The 15556-nt window shown below is 43.7% G+C and overlaps 1 protein-coding gene across 1 annotated transcript in view; it reads right to left on the bottom strand.

Moving 5' to 3' along the window:
- adcy2b (adenylate cyclase 2b (brain)) overlaps positions 1–15556 on the bottom strand; it is a 796633-nt gene that overhangs the window by 232499 nt on the left and 548578 nt on the right. The window contains exons 11-12 of the mRNA XM_070879907.1: positions 4078–4121; positions 1810–1890 (exon numbers count right to left, since the gene is read on the bottom strand). Coding sequence (XP_070736008.1) covers positions 1810–1890; positions 4078–4121 — 125 coding nt within the window. The remainder of the gene's footprint in view (positions 1–1809; positions 1891–4077; positions 4122–15556) is intronic.

Genomic DNA, 15556 nt, shown 5'->3' with positions numbered 1-15556 from the left:
GTCAGTTTCTGGTTTATTTCTTCTGGCTGTTGCTACAATTCTACACGTTTTTGGTGCTTTCCATAGTTGTTTCAAGTTTCAAAAGTCTGCAGGGAATAATGTGGCTGGTGCTGAAGTACTTTATGCTGACTTCAAGGCTTCTGCACAAACCAGACATAGGTGCACTAGCACACCTTCCTCTTGGAATCGAGCATGACTGGAAGAATGAACAGAAGCCAGCAGTGTAAGACAAGCTGCTAGAAGAGGGAGGAGGAGGAGGAGGAGAAGAAGCACTCTCAGCAGGAGTGCCGAGGCTTTTCAGGGCGCAATTCTCCCACCTGAACCACAGCGACAACCAATGTTTCAGATGTCTGCACTTCACTAAAAAGGATGTCAGTGAAATCTGCCAAATGCAGCAGCCACAACTCCAACCTTAGAGCAGGGCAAGGATCGCATTGCCAGTGGCTGTGAAGGTGACTGAGGGTATAAAATGTTATGCATCTGGCTCCTTCCAGGCTGGAGCTGGAGGCATTTGCAACATCTCACAGTTTTGCTTAAGAAAGATCACTGAAGCTCTGTCCAAAGAGAGATAACTTCATTTCATTCCTCGGTTAGATTCTCGCTTTTTGAAGATGGTCATTACCTGGCACGTGTGTGGCGCGAATGTTACTTGCCACTTATCAGCCTAAGCCTGAATGTCATCCAAGTCTTTTTGCAACTGGACACAGACTACTTCATTTTCTGAGGAGTTGCGAATGGAACTGAACACTATGCAATAATCAGCAAACATCCCCACTTCTGACCTTATCATAGAGGGAAGGTCATTGCAGCAATACCTTGGGGCTGAGAGGATTGATCTCCAAAAACCACAACCATCTTCCTTTGTGTTAGGTATGACTCCAGCTTGTGGACATTTTTCCTTCTGATTCCCATTGACTTCAATTTTACTCAGGCTCCTTGATACCATACTTGGTCAAATGCTGCCTTGGTATCAAGGGCAGTCACTCTCCACTCTGGAATTCAGCTCTTCTGTCCATGTTTAGACCAAGACTGTAATGAGGTCTGGAGCCAAGTGGTCCTGGTGGAAGTTATACATCATCCTGACTTGGAAATATATCACTGTTCCTTCATTGTCATTGGGTCAAAATCCTGGAACTCCCTCCCTTACAGCACTATGGGAGTACCTTCACCAAATGGATTGCAGCAGTTCAACAAGGCAGCTCACCAACACCTTCTCAAGGGCAATTAGGGATGGGCAATGAATCCTGGCCTTGCCAGCGACACCCACATTCTTTGCTGTTGATTTGCAGAGAGATACAGGCCCTGGGTAGAATGGATCGAATCAATGGAGAAGTGTGCTTTTTGGTGTATTTTTATTGGTTAATAAACGCATTTCCACTGCTTTTTGATAGAGTCCCCAACTATCTGGGTGGTCTCAGACAGTCATTGCCTAATTCCTATGGCATAGGAGAATGTTAGAGGTAGTACCTGCACTTTAGTAGCACATAGGTGATCTCTGATGCATAGATGCTGTTTGGGGTATTTGTGATCTCTGGCTGGTAGTGGCCATACGATTGCCAAAGATGAGTGCACAATCAGCAGCATATATTGATGAGTTTCTTTTTTGACTTTCTTACACTAATTCTTTCCCTTCCGTGTTATCCTTCAACAGAGATGGTGAGGCAGTTAAGGCTTTAAATTTCTCCACAGCTGTCAGGAGCATTCTAACCATCCCAGATACAAACTTATGGTAAATTGTGTGGCATTAATATTTAATTCTGCATTTTAGAATATTATTAATTTATCAGCCTTTCTTTAATGTAAACTTACTTTTGTGAATTAATTCCGTCTATAGCTCGAATCATCCTTTCATTTAATTCCTCCTCAAATCTCCTTTTCTGTGACTTTGTTCTGCAACAGTAAAAGTGGTTATCTGTCAATGTATAGCGTGGGATACTTAACGGCAAGTAATTCAGAGAAAAACTCTGAGGATTCCCATCATATTTTCCTTATCCCCACATGCATAGTACTCTTGATGGCCTTGAAATTGTGCACGAGGATAAAAGAAGCCATAATTCCAGAAAATAGGCTAGGGCCCAGATACGTTAGGTCCTGGCATGTGCTGTCACTTCTTGTGGGGCCTTGTGGAGTACAGGAGCAGGGATTAGGGAGTAGGGAGTCCCCTGACCTTGAGCTAACACAAGCTGAGAGCATTTTCAGAAGCCAGTATACCGGAAGAGTAGAGCTATACCGGCCCCTTCCTTGGCAGAAGTGGGGGTGGGGGTAACTAGGTCTCGATGGTAATTTGGACCCTTGAAGAGATAAGGCGCATGAATTGTTATGTGTTTTGCTTGTTTTTCAGGTAAAATGGCACAGCATATAGCAATTACTGGGTACGTGGTCTTGTGCCCGATATGCAGTGGCAGTTTGACCACTGGCATATTGGAATTTCAGAGCTATAGTGTACAAATCCTTAAGACATTCATATGAAATTTCTCTCTGCTAAATTAGTGGCGGTGTTAGCCATTTAAAGAAAATGGGTTAATGCCTTCGCTAACATAGGCCCCAAGTTTCCACACGCGGCGAAAAAGGCGCACCTCAGAACTGGGCGCCTGTTTTTCGCGCCGAAAACGGCGCCTGAAAAAAAATGCGGTATTCTCAAGCTCCTTGGAGCTCGATGTCTGCTTGGCACGGCGCACAGGGGGCGGAGCCTACCACTCGCGCCGATTTTGTAAGTAGGAGGGGGCGGGTACAATTTAAATGAGGCTTCTTGGTGCCGGCAACCCTACGCGTGCGCGTTGGAGCGTTCGCGCATGCGCAGTCTGAAGTAAACATTGGCACTCGGCCATTTTTAAAAGTGCTGCAGAAAAAGTGAAGATTTGTTTCTTGGACCCCTGCAAAGGCTTATATTTTAATTTTCTTGATATTTCTGTGTGTGAGGGAGTGTTTTTAGCAGCACTGCTGAATAAATCACCTGCTGAAATCAGTGAGTTCAGCTTTTCACTGCTAAACTTGCAGAACCGGTGCCTGCAAATTAAGGACTGTGTGTTTGGAGAAATAAAAGTGCCAATTCAACTTTGCAATGGATCAACTTCCACCAAGGACAAAGAATTTCTTACATGAGGAAGCAAACCATTGCATAATATGTGGTGCACCCATTCTGCAAATTTAAATATAAAGATGTCGATGTGGCTGCCTTGCCCTGTCCAAATGGCCTCAGTCAGTCCCCCTCACAGCTCGAAGGCTGCTGCTGCTCCCGGCCAGCCACTGACGCCGCTGCAATCCCATGGCCGAATGGCCTCAAGTCCGTCCGGGTGCTGCATCTTCACGGGGAATGAAGGCCTGCCTCAAGCACCGCAGCTCAGCTCGAAGGCTGCTTGCTGCCTGCCCCTGCCGTCGAGAGACACTGACGCCACACCGCTGCCTGAAAGGCCTGCCTGAAGCACTTTCACACAGGTAGGAACATGGTTTATTTAATCTTTTCTTTGCTTATAAATTTTTATTCAGGTTGGATTTATTTGTAGAATATTTGTATAAGTATAACTAAGGATTGATTGTAGAATTGAATGACTTCCCTTCCCCCCCCCCACTCGTTCCGGACGCCTAATTTGTAACCTGCGCCTGATTTTTTAAAGTGTAGACAAGGTTTTTTCAAGCGTACAAAAATCTTCACTTGTTCCATTCTAAGTTAGTTTGGAGTACGTTTTCACTGTGGAAACTTTCAAATCAGGCGTCAGTGGCCGGACACGCCCCCTTTTGAAAAAAAAAATTCTGTTCCAAAGTGAAACTGTTCTACCTGACTAGAACTGCAGAAAACTAAATGTGGAGAATTCCGATTTCTAAGACACTCCGTTCTACACCAGTTGCTCCTAAAAATCAGGAGCAAATCATGTGGAAACTTGGGGCCATAGTGTTTAAAGAATTTCAGATAAATCTGTTATTCATTGCTACACTATTATCTTAAAGCATAATTTCAGAGCCACTGTAAAAAACCTTCAACAGTTCCGAATATGTAAGCTTTCACAGAGTGATCAGGAAAACAGCTGATGGAAATAATGAATTAGAAGCTGTATATGAAGGATGATAATTGACACTAACCTTTCTGTGCGTCGATGGAAATGGTACTGAACCATAGGTACATCCTGCAAAAGTGGAATAATATTTGATCATTGTTATCTGGAAAAAACCCAAAACAGTAAGAAAACACACCATTTCATGATGTTGTCACACATATAAATAAATGTTCCTGTTTCTTTAAACACTCTCAGCTTTATGAGACTGAAATTTACGGGGCTTGAGATTTGGGGCGGAACACAGATCTGTTGTTTTATCACTCCATTTAAACAATGTCCCAATTCCATTGGGGATGGGGCGGGCAAGCCATCTGCCTGACCCTATGCCTTGGGACATGTCTGTGGGAGTTCAGGACTACCTAAGAAGTTCATCAATTGCAACCCCATTAGGTTCACCAGAACTCTCACCTGCTGAGAGCTGGCATGACTTTTACTTTGGGATTAGCAAAGGCTTCAAGACTGTACTTATAGTGTATGGACTGAACACTGTGAGCTCAAAGTAAAGTGTGACCTTAGTCTTTTATTGCAGGTCTCCAGAGTGCCTCTCCAATCTGTGATGCCTTCTTAAATACCTGTGCTCCCAAGGGATTATGGGATTCCTTGGGACTCCATGGAATGAGCCCTCTGGTGGCTGTACAGAGTAAATACAAGCCCACATATATAACAACATTCCCCCCCAAAGTCAATCGGGTAACTATTTACAATATGAGTCGATCTGGGGCCCTTCTTGCCCTGGTTGATCGTCTCGGTGTGAAAGCTGGTGTTGTTGAATCATTTGTTGTGCCCTCGCTGGGCTGCTGTGCAGCTGGCCTTGCTGGGCTGCCTGGTGTGTTGGGCCCTGCAGGGCTGCTGTGGATAATAGGTTCTGCTCCGTGGTCAACCGTGGTGTCGGTTGCCACTGGTGTGTAGGTTGGGGGATCAAAAAAGATAGGGTCCAAGGTGGGTTGCTCAGGGTAGTCCATGAATCTGATTTTGATTTGGTCCAAGTGTTTCCGGTGAATGAGTCCATTTGAAAGTTTGACCCGAAACACCCTGCTCCCCTCTTTGGCCACGACAGTGCCGGGAAGCCACTTGGGACCTTGTCCATAATTTAATACAAATACAGGATCATTGATTTCAATCTCGCGTGACACATTTGCGCTGACATGGTATGCACTTTGTTGAAGCCGCCTGCTCTTTACCTGTTCATGTAGATCAGGGTGAACTAACGAGAGCCTTGTCTTAAGTGCTCTTTTCATGAGCAGTTCAGCAGGTGGGATCCCAGTGAGTAAGTGGGGTCTCGTGTGGTAGCTAAGCAGGACTCGGATTAGGCGAGTCTACAGTGAGCCTTCAATTACCCACTTCAAGCCTTGCTTGATGGTTTGCACTGCTTTCTCTGCCTGACCATTGGACACTGGTTTAAACGGGGCAGATGTGACATGTTTGATCCCGTTACGGGTCATGAATTCTTTGAACTCAGCACTGGTAAAACATGGCCCGTTGTCGCTCACCAGAACATTGGGTAAGCCGTGAGTGGCAAACATGGCTCGCAGGCTTTCAGTAGTGGCAGCGGATTTGCTAGCCGACATTATCTCACATTCAATCCACTGGTACTGTGGAGGTCATTGATGTAGGGGTCTCTGCCCTTCTTGGGGACCACTACTCGATTGCCCCACAGAAGGCAGTCTGCCTGTATAGACATTTCATCTTTTTGCCGCTGGAACGGCTTTATCTCTTCCTGCATTTCCACTGGGACACTGGACCAGCTCCTGTGAAGCAAACAGCTTTTGACTAGAGATAATAAGGGGTCCTGGCTTGTCCAGGTTTTGATCTGCCGGGCAGTGATGGGTGTTTGCTCACTCTCAAATGCTTCCATAACCATGGCTAAATCTGCGGGCTGTGCCATTTCCACCCCCGTGGTGGTCAATGGCAGCCTACTGAGAGCATCGCAGTTTTCTGTGCCTGGCCTGTGGCGGATGGCGTAGTTGTATGCGGACAACATGATCGCCCATCTCTGGATGCGGGCCGATACGTTGGTATTTATCCCTTTACTCTTGGAAAACAGGGATATAAGTGGCTTATGGTCAGTTTCCAATTCGAATTTTAGCCCAAACAGGTACTGATGCATTTTCTCTACCCCATAGACACACGCTAACGCTTCTTTTTCAATCATGCTGTAGACTCTCTCGGCCTTAGACACACTCTTGGATGCATAAGCAGCCGGTTGCAGTTTCTCAAAATCATTAACTTGTTGCAATACACACCCGACGCCATATGACGACGCATCACATGCTAATACCAAATGCTTACATGGATCATACAACACAAGCAATTTGTTTGAGCATAACAATTTTCTCGCTTTAACAAAGGCATTTTCTTGGCTTTTGCCCCAAACCCATTCACCCCCTTTTCGTAGTAAGACATGCAGTGGTTCTAGCAGGGTGCTGAGACCCGGTAAGAAGTTATCAAAGTCGTTCAAGAGTCCCAGAAACGACCGCAGCTCCATCACGTTCTGTGGCCTTGGTGCGTTCTCGATCGCCTCCGATCAGGTGGACCTGATGCCGTCTGCCGCAATCCTCCTTCCCAGGAACTTCAATTCAGGCGCTAGGAAAACACACCGAGCGTTTTAACCTGAGCCCCACAGGGTTGAGTCGATTAAGAACCTCTTCCAGGTTCTGCAGGTGCTCAACTGTGTTCCGACTGTGACCAAAATGTTGTCCTAGAAGACCACGGTGTGCAGGACCGACTTTCCATGTTTCTCTGGAATATTGGATTCCAAACGGACATCTGTTATAAACAAAAAGACCTTTGTGCATGTTGATGCAGGTAAGGGCCTTTGATGATTCCTCCAGTTCCTGCGTCATGTAGGCTGAAGTCAGATCCAGCTTCATGAACGTCTTTCCTCCCGCCAGCGTTGCAAAGAGGTCGTCGGCTTTTCATAGTGGGTGTTGGTCCTGCAGGGAGAAACGATTGATAGTTACTTTGTAATCGCTACAAATTCTGATGGTGCCGTCTCCCTTGAGGACTGGGACAATCGGACTGGCCCACTCGCTGAATTCGATCGGTGAAATGATGCTCTCTCTTTGTAGCCGATCTAGCTCGATCTCTGTCCTTTCTCTCATCATGTATGGTACTGCACTCGCCTTGTGATGGATGGATCACACCCCCGGAATTAGGTGGATCTGCACTTTTGCTCCTTGGAATTTCCCGATGGCTGGTTTGAACAGCAACAGAAATTTGTTTAAGACCTAGGCACACGAAGTGTCGTCAGCGGGCGATAGCGCTCAGATGTCGTCCCACTTCCAGCGTATCTTTCCCAGCTAGCTCCTGCCGAGCAGCGTGGGACTATCGCCCGGTACCAGCCAGAGTGGTAGCTTGTGCACTGCTCCATCGTAGGAGACCTTTACGGTAGCACTGCCGATTACAGGAATCAGTTATTTTGTGTAAGTTCTTAGTTTCGTGCGAATTAGAGTTAAGACTGGCCTTGAGGCCTTGTTGCACCACAACCTTTAGAAAGTCTTTTTGCCCATGATGGACTGGCTTGCACCCGTGTCCAGCTCCATTGACATCAGGAGTCCATTTAGTTCAACATTCAGCATTATCGGGGGATAATTCGTGGTGAATGTTTATACCCCGAATGTTTCATCGTGATCCTCCTCTGCAACCTGGTGGTTTGCAGGCTTAGCAGCTCGCCTGCACACTCGTTGTCGGTGTCCCATTGTTCCACAGCCCTTGCAAACATACTCTTTGAATCGGTATGAATGGAAATGATGATCATCCCCGCAGCGCCAACAAGGTGTTAATGGCCTTGCATTCATCATCCTTGATGGTGGTCTCTGAGACATCTGCAGATGTGTAGCTGCAGGTATGTGTGACCTGCCCTGTATGTTATGATTCAAAAACATCATCACTTTGTTCACTATACTTGTAGCAGCACTTGTGTGCTGAGAGATTTGCTTAGTTTTGTCACTGGTGGCAATGAATGCCTGGGCTATCGCTATGGCCTTACTCAAGGCTGGGGTCTCTACAGTGAAAAGCTTTCAAAGTATGTTTTTATGGCCAATGCCAAGTACGATAAAGTCTCTCAGCATGTGCTCCAAATGTCCTTCAAATTCGCAATGTCCTGCAAGGCGTCTTAGCTCGGCGACATAACTCGCCATTTCCTGGCCCTCAGATCTTTTGTAGGTGTAGAACCAGTACCTCACCATCATAACGATTTCCTTCAGGTTGAAATGTTCTCGGACCAGTGTGCACAAATCGTTGTACGGTTTCTCTGTGGGTTTTGCTGGAGTGAGCAGATTCTTCATGAGGCCATATGTTGGTGCCCCACAGATAGTGAGGAGGATCGCCCTTCGTTTGGCAGCGCTCTCTTCCCCATCTAGCTTGTTGGCCACGAAGTATTGGTCGAGTCGCTCCACAAAAGCTTCCCAATCATCTCCCTCTGAAAATTTCTCCAGGATGCGCACTGTTTTCTGCATCTTTGGGTTCGCTAACTGTATCTTGTCGCCAGTTGTTGTGTATGGAGAAAGAGTCACACTGAACACTGTGAGCTCAAAGTAAAGTGTGACCGTAGTCTTTTATTGCAGGTCTCCAGAGTGCCTCTCCAACCTGTGAAGCCTTCTTAAATACCCGTGCTCCCAAGGGATTATGGGATCCTTTGGGACTCCGGGGAATGAGCCCTTTGATGGCTGTACAGAGTAAATACAAGTCCACATATATAGCAGTCCTGAAGAAAGGTCTTCTGTGGGGATCAATTACTTTGCCGATTGCACTCTTGGGAAAATTCAAACAAATTTGGCATTTTCTCTTTGGGCTTTCCTGGGCCTCACATTCACCATTGGTCCTGCATGACTCCTCTCCAAATTTCCCAAACCTCTGTACAAGCATGGGCTACCTGTATTTAAACAATTTCATCCTCATGATTTGGGACAGGATCTACAGCGATGGATGATCGTGGAAGGGAGTCCCGCTCCTTTACCCTATTCAGTTTTGCATGGATAGTTTTATTTAGCAGCGATTATTGTCTGGAGCCACATATCCAGAAACTTGTTTTCAGTCCTGAATTCATTCAGAATCACTATTATTTTGTACATTCATCTTTTTATTTTTAAATGTAGACTTTGCTCTTCCCCCCAACCCCGCACCCAATGCTGTGCATTAATTCCTAAGTGACAGGTAGGCAGACAACATGCTGTGAAGTTGATAATTTTCCATCCATCCCAGCAGTGCTTCAAACAAAATCAGAAACTTCTTGTGAGGGATTCATAAGTGAAAACTCAGATCTCATCACTTCACAGCATAGCACAAAGCCTGCTGTTACTGAAATGAAGCGAGTGCACTAGTCAGCTCAGTTATTTATAGTTTTCTGTTACTTGGTAAGTTCAAACTCATGTCATCTTATATTATTTGTAGCTCTCCAGATGAGAAACAGAATTTATTTATGAAGTTTGTTGGAAAGGTGTGATTATCATGTGATACACTATGCAATGTAGAACGACACTAATGGTTCTAAGAAAAGACAAATGGATGTATACAGATCTTTGTACTTAAATGCCATCCTGCACTTTTTAAACATTCATTTCATTAATTAAAAGCTTATCAATATATTTCTTTAAAAGACTTGTATTTCTCACATTTTATTCTTCACAGGAGGTTGGAGGATATGCTGTCTGTCCTATTCCCTGCTCTCCTGCCCCAAACCTAGGCATCATCGCTAATCTTCGCCATTCCTTCAACTCTGCAATTGCCCTATTTTTCTTCATTTGTTACCTCCTACCCCAGCACTCTTTGACATTTCTACTAATGCTCCCTCTCTGGATTTCCCTGTTCTCCAATACTCTTTCACCCACTTCCTCCTTCTGAGCTATGCAAAAGATTTTTACCCGCTTACCTTCCATCCACCATCCAGGTGTCCCATCAGGATGAGGCATATTGCCTGTGATCCCAGCCTGGTTGTTACCTTTCCTTACTCACTTCCTGCACTCCTGCACCATCCTGTGTGATCATTACAGGTAAACTGGCACAACAGTTCGGAATGTGCAATGAAGCGCTTGCAATGCAGGACACCAGGTTGGTGGGAAAGTGGACAGGAAAGCTGTGGCAAATAGGAGTCAACCCTTTAGAGCCTAATGGTGCAGCAGCATGGTGAGTCTGAGATGCGAAGTGAGAATGGGAGACCTGGGAGTAGGAAGAAAGGCAGCAGACAAAAGTGAATAATATTTAACAATTTACCTGGAGGAGGGGACCAGGTGGTACTGTCCAGAGGTTCAATCTTGGAACAATTATTAATAAATGTGCAACTAATAGATGGGGAAGGTTAAAAAGAAGTTAAAAAATTGAGCAGAGGGAAGTGGTGAAATTGGAGAATGCAGGGTTCCTCAGGAATGACATGAAGGGTGATTGAGGCAGGAGCTGGGGCTGGAAGTCTGGATTTTAGGCCTGGTGGCCCTGACTTAGACAGAAAATTGACGAAATATTATTAAAAATAGAATGGAAAGCAGAAAAGATAGAGCAGAAAATTAAATACTTTGGAAAAGCTCAATAGGCACCAGAAAGAACTCTGGAGATCCGATGCTGAGACCTGATTGAGGGGGTTGCTGATTGGGGGAATTTACCATTGATGCCAGAGGAACCTGAGGACATGTAAACAGCTGGACAGTGACGTGCTATGGGTTAGGTCACTCTGGGAGAATGGGTCAAACTGCATATTTTCAAGTAAAGGTGAGAACTAATTTTTCCAAATACATTTAGTTTGTTTCCATACTACATATTTTATATCTTTGATCCTAATTGTGATTAAAGTTGAAATATTCTTCTGCTGCCAGTGCATGCCTATGTAGTGCCATTGCATGCTTAGTCTGAGATCAATATCAGTAATGGGGTATTCAGCTAACATTACATCAAAGGTCTTTTTACATTGTAAAGGCTATCATAGCACCACTTACAGGCATAAATAATACTGCAACCACATGTTGACAGTTTTAAAGTGAATTTTGCTTTTTATGGAGCCTGACATAGGAATTATCAATTTGTTTTGGAACAAAATGTTGCGACCCACTCGTATTTTTAATATATAACAGATATATTAGTAGAAGAGAAAAGGTCTAGTAGCCGAAATTATTGTTATAAAGGGAAAGGAGTCTACTAAATAAATATAGACTAAGATGAGGTAAGGACTAAAGATAAAGAAATAAAATACCTAAAGCAGGTTTCAAAAAGCATGAGATTTTCCAGTAGTATCCATTAGGCTGGGATAATCAACTCACGGACCCGGTGATGTCACAGGACAGCAAGTTGGTGATTGGTTGGTGAGTAATGCATTTTTTTTGCTTTCAGGTGAGTAAACAGTAAACAATTTGTTTTTATTAACGAAAGCAGTCTACCTACTTTTAATTCCGGCTATCAATAAACAAATAAATAAAAAATATTAGAGATGGCAGTAAAGGGGAGTGTCAGGACTGCAGTATGTGAGTTTATGTGGACAGTGAACCTGTCCCGGATCACACATCGGCAGGAACTGTCTCTGCCTTTAATCACTCTGGCTCAGCGTCATTGAGCTGGAGTGTGAGTTAGAGACACTCCGAAACATAGGGGAGGAGGAGGAATTTCCATGCTAGTTTTACCCAGAACACAATCACACCCCAGAGGAAAGCACAGGTTCAGACAGGGGAGGGTGTAACTGTTAAGGAGCCGGGTAGGGGGACTTAGGAGAGGTTGAGAAGAAGGTCTCACAGATACTGGTCCTGCCCAACAGGTCCTGTGAGGACAAGAAAAAAGACTGCGGAAAAGACAGCCACAATGCAGATCAAGGCACCGTCGCTCAGAAGGCTGTCTGGGCAGGGACAGCAGAATAGAAATGTGGTAATGATAGGGGATTCTATATTTGTGGGATAGCTAGCATCCTCTGCAACCACGAACGAGAGTCCCAAAGGATGTGTTGCCTACCTGGTGCCAGGGTAAGGGATATCACGTGGTGGCTGGAGAGGAATTTGGAAATGGAGGGGAAAATCCAGTTGTCGTGGTCTATGTCGGAACAAAAAAGATAGGTAGAAACAGGAGGAAGTCCTGCTAAGGGAGTATCAGGAGCTAAATTAAAAAGCAGAACCTCGAGGGTAATAATCTCTGGATTATTGAATGAACCATGTGCAAATTGACTGATCAAGAAAATTAACACAAGGCTGAAAGGCTGATGTAGGGGTTTCTTTTCATGGGATAGTAGCATCAGTACTGAGTCAGAAAGGAGCTGTACCAATGGAACGAGCTCCACCTGAACATGGTTGGGACCAGTATCCTCGTGGAATGGGTAAATAGGGTGATGGCAATAGCTTTAAACCAATAAGACGGGAGTAGGGATCCACAAAAAATGAAACAAGTCCAAATATAAAAAATACAGTAAAGGAGAGCATAGGACAGAATAAATAAATTAAATTAAAAGACCAGGGAATAAATAGAGTTGTAGAAAAGGAGTGTAAAAAGTTGATTAAAAATAAATTGAGAGGAATTGGTATTAACAATGACTTAAACAGCAATGCAGAGAGTGTCCGTAAAACAGAGGAACTGCAGGCAATAATACATTGCGAGGAACCAGAGATAGTAGGGATTACTGAGACATGCTACAGAAAAATCAGGACTAGGAATTAAACATTGCAAGGTATATCACAATTAGAAAAGATACAGAATGAAAAGGGGAAGGTGGAGAATCTGTCCTTATTAGAGAAAACATAATGGCAGTAGAAAAAAGTGACACAGCCATCAGTAAGACAGAAATCGAATCCACGTGGATAGACATAAAAGATAAGGGTAGCCTACAGTCCTTTAAGCTACGTGGCTGCGCAGTGCTCTGGAGTCTCGTGCAGCCAGTGAGATGACTCTTAAATTGAAATAAACGCACATGTGCAGATTTTTGAATGGGTCATGCAGCCTGCTAAAGGGGCTGCCTGGGCCCAAAAAAATTAAAGGGAACATTGCTACAGACCACCTAATAGTGGAAGGGAGGTGGAGGAAGAAATATTCAAACAAATTAGGGAAATGAGTAATAATCATGGGGGTTTCAACTACCCCAAAATAAATTGGATTGAAGATGTAGGTAAAAGGGATAAGGGAATGGGGTTCCTACAATGTGAACAGGACTGCTTTCTAAACCAATATATAAAAAACCCAACAAGGGAGGATTCACTATTGGATCTAGTAATGGGGAATGAACCAGAGCAGATAAGATAAATAAAAGTAGGGGAACATCTAGGCAATAGTGACCATAATATAACGCACTTTATATTAATAATTGAGAAAGATAAGTATGATGAAGACCAAGATAATAGATTGGAGAAAAGCTGATTTTGAGGGGCTGAGAATAGAACTTGGGAAAATAAAATATATAACAATAATGTAGAACAGCAATAGGAAACATTTAAAATGGTGTTCAACAGAGACCAGGAAAAATATATTCTGCTTAAAAAAACTAAACACTAATGAGACACTATGAATGAATAATGAAATCAGGGAAAGATTGAGGGTAAAGAAAGAGCCATACACTAAGTACATGAACAGTAGGAAAGAGCACAACAAGGGAGAATACAAAGTGATTGGGAGAGAAGTCAAAAAAACAATAAGGAAGGCAAAGAGGAACTATGAAATTAAATTATCAAGGAACATAAAACAAAACAGTAAAATATTCCACAGGCAAGTAAATAAAAAAAGGAAAGTTGGGATGGACAGGATGAAATCATAGGTAGTGATAATGAAATGTCAGGAATATTAAATAATTACTTTGCTTCAGTATTTACCAGGGAGACAGATAAGATGAACACAACATCAGAAGATGAGAAATTATATAACTGCATTTAAAATAAAATATTAAATAAACTAATCAAACTCAAGGAGGATATAAGCCCTGGTCCAGACGGCTTGCATCCACACAGAAAATAGAAAAACATCTAGGGCTAGACTTTCCATCGGGATCTATGTCACCCAAAAATGGATGATATTTCTGGCATTAATTATATTATTATTTTTTGGGATCGCCGGAATATCACCCATTTTCAAAAGCGCTAGTTTCGATTTTTTAATTTGGGCGTTAGCGAAGTGAAATGGGCGTTAGCAATTTATTCCGTCATGCAAGACCAGCGTCCATAGCAATAGCCGTTCTGCGCATGTGTGCTTTTTTCTTTAGGTGATTAACTTTTCCTGTGATTCGGGAGGTCAGGGGTCATCTGCACATGCGCAGAACAGAGAGAGAAAGAGAGAGAGAGAGTCGAGTGTGGTTGGAAAGCTGGTTTTGTTGATTGGATATTGGATATTGAAGAATTATTTTTTGACGGGAAATAACTGAAAATAATTATAAATAAATAATGGAACACGTAGAGGAGGCCATGTTGAGTGATGTCATAGAGGTGGAGGAGGTGGGTGAAGAGACTGATCTGGGTGAGGTGGGACAAGAGGTGGGTGGCAGAAGGCAAGCCAAGAGGAGGCAAATGCTGCCCTCGTCCACGAGGTGGAAACTCGTTGGGCCCAATTGACCTGGGGTGGTCATGGGAAACACCCCCCAGGGTTTATCAGCGAATATGGGAAGATATCGTCGAAGCGATACATGCTGTCCGTGGGCCAAACGAGTGCCGCAAGCTCTGGAACGACATTGTTGGTTCCGGAAGAGTAAATATTAAATTTATTAAATTTATAAATTGTAATGATGTAATGACTCATTAATTTAAATGTAGATCTGCTGAATTGTAATTAAGTTGGTAATCTTGGTGTCATGCATTAGTTCCTAACTGCGATCTTATTAAATTTATTCTCAGACCGTAGATGTAACCATGCATTCAATTGCATACAAAGCGTATTAGCATGTAAAGTTAACGATGAATAGCCAGGGCAATGACTAATTGTGGATTATCTGTGTGTTGTGTGTGTTGTGTTGTGTGTGTTGTGTAATAGTAATAGTATCTATTAATATCTGTAATATCTGCAATAGTACTGAGGCAATGAGCTTATGCCATGCTCTTGTCATCTTTGCAGAGGAAACTGTCAAAAAACCAGGCCGAGCAGAGGCGGACTGGTGGAGGACCGGCAGACCTCCAACAACTCACTGACCTCAAGGAGCGGGCGTTGGCATTAGTGGGGGTCCATAATCGTTCGGCCACCCGTGGTGGTGCTGAACCTGTTCTTGTGCCACGTGAATAATGTATAAATCATTGGTGATTTAAAGTCATTTAATGCCATTTCAGTATAATGTATGATTGATGTAATGTTATGCAATGTTATGTAATTAATGGTGAGATCATGAAATATCATTGTAATGCAATGCAAATTCTGTACTATCATGATGTTAATTATATGTGACGTCTGTCAGTGATATTTATAGCTGTAGTGTTTCGTACATATGCCTGCATAGTGTAAGCATTCTCATGTCACCCTGGAATCCCCTTCTCTTCTACTAACCTCATTTATGTTTTCTAGGTCCCCAGGCTCCCCAGGTTCTCCAGATTCTCCAGGCTCCCCAGGTACTCCAGGCTCCCCAGGTTCTCCAGGTT

Source organism: Pristiophorus japonicus, chromosome 5 (assembly GCF_044704955.1).
Source record: "Pristiophorus japonicus isolate sPriJap1 chromosome 5, sPriJap1.hap1, whole genome shotgun sequence".
NCBI lineage: Eukaryota > Metazoa > Chordata > Chondrichthyes > Pristiophoridae > Pristiophorus > Pristiophorus japonicus.
This window is presented reverse-complemented; position numbering and strand designations above follow the sequence as displayed.